Raw genomic sequence first — 8,087 nt, 5'->3', positions numbered from 1 at the left:
GACGCTGGGTGTGCAGCCCGTGCCCATCTGTGTCATGCCTCTGGAGGCTGGCTACGGCTGGGGCTGTCTACTCTGGGGGGTGCACAGGCAGGGTCCTGGGCCCTCCCGTGCGAACTCCGCGCTAACTCACGCACCGGCAGAGAAGCGCGCCTGTTTGTGCAGCCTGTTTGCGCGGCTCCGGTCGCATGGCTCCCTGGGGGGCTGGGCGAAGTAGGGACCTGGGCGGGGCTTGTTACCTGTGAAGGTGCTCCTTTGTCATATGCAGTCACACTTCAACTCTGCCACCATTGCTGTCCTTGGGCAAGCCCCAGAGCTGCTCCAGCTGCAGGCTGCAGCTGCGTGGATACCAATGGACAGTTGTGGCAGCAGATGGATTCCTCTTCCTGCACCTACTTCCTGCCACTCCACCACATCCTCCACGGGGTGGGAACAGGTACTGAAAGAACAGCCCTGCCTGTGGCATTGTCGCCACCACAATACCCAGTTGACAATGCAGGGAGCCCCAGAGCCTCTCCTGCCCTCCTTCCACCTGGAGCTGTGAGGAATGGCTGCATGGCCAGCCAGGCTTGGCCAGGGACAGCCATGGTGACACACAGATTCCTTTTTCTGACACCTGCTCCTGGCTAGTGGGGACATCAAGATGAGGGTGGGGAAGGGAGTAGGCACTAGAAAGAGCAACCTGCACGCTGCTCCAGCTGTTCTCAGCTGAGCCCAGCTGCCTATGCAGCCACTCTCCACAGCCCCCGGCTGGAGCAGGGCAGAAGTGGCACTGAGGCTCCCCCCTTGCCCAGGACAGCAGCTGGTGGCCCCCCACCCCTTCACGTGCCTGGTCTGTGCCCAGTTCTCTGGTGTTCCCTGCCAGCCTGGGGACTTCAGTTGTGCCTCGCCCTCATCCTCCCATAGTCTGGGCAGTGTACTGCACGCACCCACCCCCTGCCGCTTGAGTAAATCCTGCCACTAGCCCAGCAGGCTCGATGGAGCAGGCTCGATGGAGTATTTGGCCTGTGGGCATCCCTGGCTCTAAGTGGTTCTATCTTTGTCCGGTTTTTGCTCCTGATATATTTATAGACAGCAGTAGTGTTCCACCCTCGGTCTGCGTTTTGCCAGGTCAACAAGTCAGCTTCTAGCCTATTATCTCTTGTAAAACAGGCTCTCCATTTTCACCTCCATCCTCACCCCTAGTAGTCCTTTTTTTGGAATGAATCCAGGAAGAGCACACGGCAACTGCAGAGACTTCCTCAGCCTGACAAAAGGTTTTTAAACCCGAAAGCTTGCTAAAAGAATTTTTTCCAACTATTTAAGTTGGTCTAATAAAAGATATCATGTTCACCCAAAGAACCTTGTCATACAGTGGCATTAATTCTTACTTATCTCTTCTGGAAATATCTTGCTTAATCATTCCAAGCATCTAGGGCCTCACCACATTGGTGGTTCATAATCATCCTTAGTGTACGTGTCAGTCTCCTCCTCTGTTGTTTCCGACTGATGAGTTCCCAGCTTATAGCCTTGATTCCTGTCATTAACTCCTAAGAACGTGAACTTGCACTTTGCACGGTCCCACAGCAGCCCATTTCTTTTGCTCCAGTCCTTGAGGTGCCTTAGTTCTTCCTGCCTGGCTCCCTTTTTCCTCTTTCTCTTCTGCATTGACCATGACTCCCTGTTTTGTCACCAGTAAGTTTCCTTAGCATATGTTTGCTTCTTGTGCCAAGGCCGTTAACAGAAATATTAAATAAGATCAGCTTATTGAGGAACTTGAATAGTAACCCCCAACCCCCCTCAACCTGATGGTTGTGTCGTGTTGAAAAGTATTCTGTCATCTTCCCTTGAGCCAGTTCTTTACCCACCATACAGTTCTTATACCAATGTTCTGCAGATGTGGCTATAGACATCATAACTTAGTTGTCCATGAATCTTCTGACAGAGCTTCCTCTATGTATGAAATCTTGTGGGCCTTGTTGAGCCAATAGGCATCCTTTTGGCGGGGGGTGGGGGGGAGAGGAGGAGGGAGAGCAATGATGGGTTTCACATTAATACTACATCTTTAAGCAGGAACACAGTTCTGCTCATCTGCCCTTACCTTTGTCAATGATAGGTTGGTGTTGTCTCTTGAGCTGTTCTTACCAAACTTCCTTGCTGTTGCAAGATGCTGAAATAACCTGTCTTGCAGCATCGGCTTCAGGCACTTCAGCAGGCTCTCACAAAGATGATGATACCGCTTCAGTAACCAGTCTCAACTCCTCTGCCACTGGCCGTCGGCTCAAAATCTATCGCACATTCCGAGATGAAGATGGAAAAGAATATGTGCGGTGTGAGACGGTTCGGAAGCCCTCTGTCATTGATGCCTACTGCCGGATACGGACTACCAAAGATGAAGAGTTCATGTAAGGTCCTAGGACATTTACCTAAGAATGTTGTTGGGATTGCTTGTGGTTCCTGGGCTGGGAAATGGATCTTGTTCCATTGACCCTGGACCTCAGGAGCCTGAGCTCTGAAGTGCTCTCTGCTCCTACCAGTGGAATGGGATACGTTAAATCCCAAGCCGTCATGAAAAGCACTAGATAGTGATGCTCAGACCGTGCCTTCCAAGTCGTAAGTGGCTCTTTGATTCACCTTTGTCTTTTCACAGGAAAAGTTGTCAAAGCTTGTTGTATTTAACTGTGTGCACTGGATATGTCTCTTCTGCTATAGTAATACAGCACCATGTGCTCTCTACCTCTGTCGCTTGTGTGTAATGTTAACTAGTGTATTGTAGCTCTTTCCATTTGAACTGGAGTGTTTGCCACAAATCCCTCCGAGGTTTACATGTTGGGGCTTTTGCATTAACTTTGACCTAGTCAGGATGGACTGTTATTGCTCTAAGGCTCTGTTAGTTGGCTGCGTTGACTCCTCCAGGGGGATCCTGTTGTAGGACTCGAGTCCAGAAACAGCAGGTTGCTAGAATGGTGCTTGGCAAAGTACAGACCCAGATGGAAAACCTTGTGTTGTAGACGGAAATTTGCCCTCTTTGATGAGCAGCACCGGGAGGAAATGCGGAAGGAGCGACGCAGGATTCAAGAGCAGCTGCGCCGGCTCAAACGAAATCAGGAAAAGGAGAAACTCAAAGGTCCCCCAGAGAAGAAGCCCAAGAAGATGAAGGAGCGGCCAGACCTGAAGGTAATGAGAAACATCAGATGAAAGGAAAAATCTTTCCTGAGGAAGCAAAACCAACTGGAAACGTTCTGACAAACGATCTCTGTAGAGAATAGGGGAGAGAGCCTGTGGGTAGATTCTGACAGCACAGGCAGGGAAGTGCACCTCAACTGGCACACGCACCATGCCTAACAGTACTGTAAAATAGTTCAGAATACTCCTTGTGCATTGGTACTGTTGCCAGTGCTTCCACATTATTGCTAAAGGCAGTTGGTATGGTGTGTGCAATAGCCCTTCTGTTCTGCTCTGATATGTACTTGTCCCTTTCACATTTGTCATCTGGAGCTAGTGTCAGGCCCGTGAGAAGCTGCTGTATTACCTTTTTTCTGGATGTTTTTGCTTGTAATGATTTGCTATAAGTTTATTTGGCTCAGTACTGGGGTATCTAGATGAAAGGCAGTGGTTTGTGATGTATTGGAGATCAGGCTAAATATTCTTATTGGTTTCTTCTAGTTCTAAGCTCTATGACGACAACATTTTTCATCGTGTTTGTCTTTGTAGTTGAAATGTGGAGCTTGTGGTGCGATTGGGCATATGAGGACTAATAAATTCTGCCCACTGTACTACCAAACAAACGCTCCACCCTCCAACCCCGTTGCCATGACAGAGGAGCAGGAAGAGGAGCTGGAAAAGACGGTCATCCACAATGACAATGAAGAGCTCATCAAAGTGGAAGGGACCAAAATTGTCCTGGGAAAGCAACTGATTGAGAGGTAGGGTGGGAGTGGAGGCCAGGTTGGGTGCTGAGAAGGGGCAGGGGCTGTAGTCGCAGGAATAGTGTGGCTGTGGTATTGTTAACAGTGCAGTAATTCAATTCTGACTGTATAGCATCACAGCAGACGGGGTCAGAGGCATCTTAAGGGGCAAGCGTCTTGGTGGTGAAAGAGGGGAAGGAAATAGAAGTACTCGTGTTTACTTTTTTTTTCCAGTGCAGATGAGGTTCGCAGGAAATCTTTGGTCTTGAAGTTCCCTAAACAGCAGCTTCCTCCAAAGAAGAAGCGGCGAGTAGGAACCACTGTTCACTGTGATTACTTGAATGTGAGTTCGGGTGTCATTGAATTGATTGTAGTCTCTTTATGTTCTGTTGTCCATATTGACATATTGCTGCGTTGTCCTGTGCATCCATAGAACAGCATGTGAGATGGGTATCTACACGTCTGCCTGTAGAATTCAGTAAACTAAACTTGCAGAGAACTTGTTTAGATTTGTACTTTGTGTCTTGAAAATACCTTAGCTTACTGATTTTATCTGATTTTTTTTTTTCTCTTTTTTTTCCCCAGCGGCCTCACAAGTCTATCCATCGGCGACGAACAGACCCCATGGTAACTCTGTCGTCTATCCTGGAAGGCATCATCAATGACATGAGGGATCTTCCCAATGTAAGTTTAGGCCTTGCAAAACAAGGTCTACGCTCTGGGTAGCATGATAGGGACTGGGTTGTCTAGCAGAGACCTGAGGATTATGCAACATCTTTTTCTCTAGCTCTCTCTTTACTCCCACTTCCAGGTCTAGTCAGGCAAGCATCCTGTGCTGCTTTACGTTTCCCTCAAGTTTCCAGATTGTTGTGCTGAATATGGTCTTTAGTAAGAAGAACTGTATCTTGCAGGTGGTGTAGATAGTATGATAGCTTGGTCTTTTGGGAGCAGGGAAAGCAGTTAAGGCTTTTTGGCATTGAAAGGGTATGCATCTCTTCTTGACTTTCCCTTACTGTCATTTGGACAGAAGTGCATATGTATTGGGGGTGGGGAGAAGAGGCAGAGTAAGTTTTGAGGAGGGAGTTTATTTTCTTGTTACTTGGTCTGCCATCTATCACTCAATGTACAAACCATTTGATTTTGTCTCTACCAAAATGATGAGCAGAGGAATAATTCCTAATGTGAATCCTGAGTGTTCTCATTAAACTTCAGAAATAACATCCCATTGCACTTTGGTTCTCTCTTCTAAGCTGCTTCCAGAATTGAACAATGCTACATTGGTTTATTTTTGTTGTATCCCTGAAAGATTTATCTTTGTAATTGTAAGGAGCAGAGGGTTCTTGACTCCTTTTAATTTAAAATAAATGTTTAGGATTTGTCTATACAAGGAAGTTAGTTTCAGTTCATATAGGGAGTAAGTTTGCAAAAGAATAGCCATTCCTGATTGACTCCCTGTGTGGAAAGCCTATTCTGGAATAATAAATCCTTATTTTGATTTTATTTAATGTATTTTAGAAGTAAACTAACCTAACTTGGAAGCTGTAAATAGCTATTCTGGAGTAACTTCCCCTGTGAACAAGACTTTAGAATCAAGAGCACAATTATAGAATAAAACCATGAGGGAAAACTGTGCAGCAGATTATATAGTTGTATAATTATGTGTGGAGCCTTGGTTAGACCTATTGTTTCATTATTCCTGTTTTAAGGTTTTGATTTGGAAATGGCTTCAAGCTGTTTGCCAACATTTATGAAAATATGAGCTTAAAATTAATCTCCTAAATCCTTAATTATGATCTCATAAAACTGACTTTGGTGTTGAAAGTGCTAAGTACCTGGTAACTGCTGCTGAGATTCATAGAGGTTTTGCCAGCTGCTTTTCCCCTGTGATAATAGCTGACTAAATTGTGACCGATGACTTAGACAGACAATACCAGTCACATGATCTCCATTTGTAGCTGAGTGGGACAAAGACATGGTTTCTCTCTCAAATGCTTGTGAAGTGCTGCCTGTCTTGCTTGTAGAAATTAAATTTAAGATGATGAGGTTAACGTCATGTGAATGAAGGAACTTTTTGGCATCCATAGACGTACCCCTTTCACACGCCCGTTAACCCGAAAGTTGTCAAAGATTACTACAAGATCATCACACGGCCGATGGATCTACAGACCCTGCGTGAGAATGTCCGCAAGCGCCAGTATCCATCCCGGGAAGAGTTTCGAGAACACGTGGAACTGATTGTGAAGAATAGTGCCATGTACAATGGTAGGAGGCTTCCTGAAACGGAGCTTCTCCTCTGCTATTTTGGTGCTGTGGTGCATGGGAGGGAATCACCTTGCACTCTGCAGGGAAAAGGTGAACCAGCTAACTGCTGAAATGGCTAGGGTGAAAATAAGGGGTTTGGTTTCTTTTATTTCCTCAAATGTATCAGGAGTTCAGTAAATGTGAGTCGGCATATGAGTGGATGAAAAGAGCTGACTAAAATCTATCTGTGATCACCGAGATGAATGCCTTGGTTAGTGAGGGTATAATGAACACTTGTCATTAGGGGTCAGATTGGGGTAAGGTGACTTGGTGATGGCACCATGTCAGATTGCTTAGAACCCAAGCACTGGTGAAGCCTGAATGAGGTGAGATAGTATAAATCGTCATGAAACAATCATCCTTCTCTCTCCTTTCGTACTCGGACTTCTGGTAGTGGTACAGTGTTGGTGCTCACACTTACAGTAGTGTGCATCAAAGTCGGTGAATCTCTTGAAGTGAATGGGGGCAGTTCACACTCTGAGCTGTTATTTCACCCACTGCAGATTTAGGCATAGTAGTGAGTTGCATCTGGTTAATTTTTTTGTAATGTTCCCCTCCCAGCCAGAAGGACCGGAAACTTATTTCTTTAAAACATTATATTTTATACCATAATGTGCAGCTGGAGGTGAAAGTGGATGCAAATAAAATGCACTATGGCTATGTATAGATGTTCAACTCCTACTAGGAGAGTCACTGTTCTCCTGGTAAAAATCACAAGGGTGAAGACACTTGAGCTTTTTCTCCCAGAGCATAAATGTTAAGTCAATCCTGGGAGAGCTTCTTTTAGGAGACTGAATGTCTGCATGCTTTCCTTCAGCTTGAGGAGTGGAGCCAGGGGGAAAGGCTCCCATACCTTCCAAAGACGGTGGTCACTGTTCCAGAGAAGGTCCAGGGGGCAGCTGCTCCCACCTGTTCCATAAGTCAGGAAGGTTGGGCTGGAGCAGCCACCAGCTACTCCCCATCTGCTTCTTACACTGGAGTTCCAGTGTGAGAAGCAGGCAGGGGCTTTGCCATACCACTCCCTTTGGGAGTGGCTGCTGGACACTAGGAGCAATGCTGCCTACTTTTCCGCCCCCATCTTTTTTCCACATCCCCTCTGCTTTCTGCCCCCCCCCAGCTGCTCATTAAGGGGAAGTTGCCCAGGGGGGAAATGAGCTGGGAAAAGTGTCCCCAAGCTTGGCTCTGGACTGCACTGGCTTTTAAATCTTAAGATGACAACGCAAGGTGGGTAATGGTGACAGTGGTGCTGTGACAGTGATTCTCCCCCCAGCCCCCAAAACTGGAAGAGAGACCAGGTTGCATCACTGAACTTATATATTTGCAGGGCCAAAGCACTCACTGACCCAGATATCTCAATCCATGCTGGACGTCTGTGATGAAAAACTGAGAGAGGCAAGTCTTGTTACATTATTCCTGTGGGAACAGAGGGAAGCAGTGAGCAGGAAGGGTAGAGGGCAAGGGATGTGGGAAGGCAGGTAAGAGTTTAGGAGGGGAGTGGGAAGAATGAATGGGGTGGGAATCCTTTTCTCTTTTGGCTGCTTGTATGAATTTTTTCTCATGGAGTAATCTCACAATTTTACCTTGGGTTCTTTCTCAAAGATTTGGTGCTTTTCCTGTCCCCTACTTCTCATGGGCTTTTGCAGTGGGCTGTTGCACAGTTTTGTGGGTACATCTCTCTAATTAGCCGGGTGATACCTACCTCTTCATGCAGGTTTATTTTGGTGGTGTTGAGGAATCAATTATTGATATCCCTTAATTTAATTTCAGAAAGAAGATAAACTGGCTCGTTTAGAGAAAGCAATTAATCCCCTCCTGGATGATGATGACCAAGTGGCCTTTTCCTTCATTTTGGATAACATTGTCACTCAGAAGATGATGGCAGTTCCAGATGTATGTGACTGA

The 8,087-nt window shown here is 46.4% G+C and overlaps 1 protein-coding gene across 1 annotated transcript in view; it reads left to right on the top strand.

The window, feature by feature from the left end:
- The window catches only part of TAF1 (TATA-box binding protein associated factor 1), a 63,373-nt gene that overhangs the window by 43,762 nt on the left and 11,524 nt on the right, over positions 1 to 8,087 (top strand). The window contains 8 exon segments of the mRNA XM_025205046.1: positions 2,168 to 2,381; positions 2,988 to 3,153; positions 3,691 to 3,902; positions 4,119 to 4,227; positions 4,470 to 4,568; positions 5,969 to 6,146; positions 7,510 to 7,577; positions 7,953 to 8,075. Of these exon segments, the coding sequence (XP_025060831.1) occupies positions 2,168 to 2,381; positions 2,988 to 3,153; positions 3,691 to 3,902; positions 4,119 to 4,227; positions 4,470 to 4,568; positions 5,969 to 6,146; positions 7,510 to 7,577; positions 7,953 to 8,075 (1,169 nt within the window).

Source organism: Alligator sinensis, unplaced genomic scaffold (genome assembly GCF_000455745.1).
Source record: "Alligator sinensis unplaced genomic scaffold, ASM45574v1 scaffold1059_1, whole genome shotgun sequence".
Taxonomy (NCBI): domain Eukaryota; kingdom Metazoa; phylum Chordata; order Crocodylia; family Alligatoridae; genus Alligator; species Alligator sinensis.
Note: the sequence above shows the minus strand (reverse complement) of the source record. Positions and strands in the feature narration are given on the sequence as shown.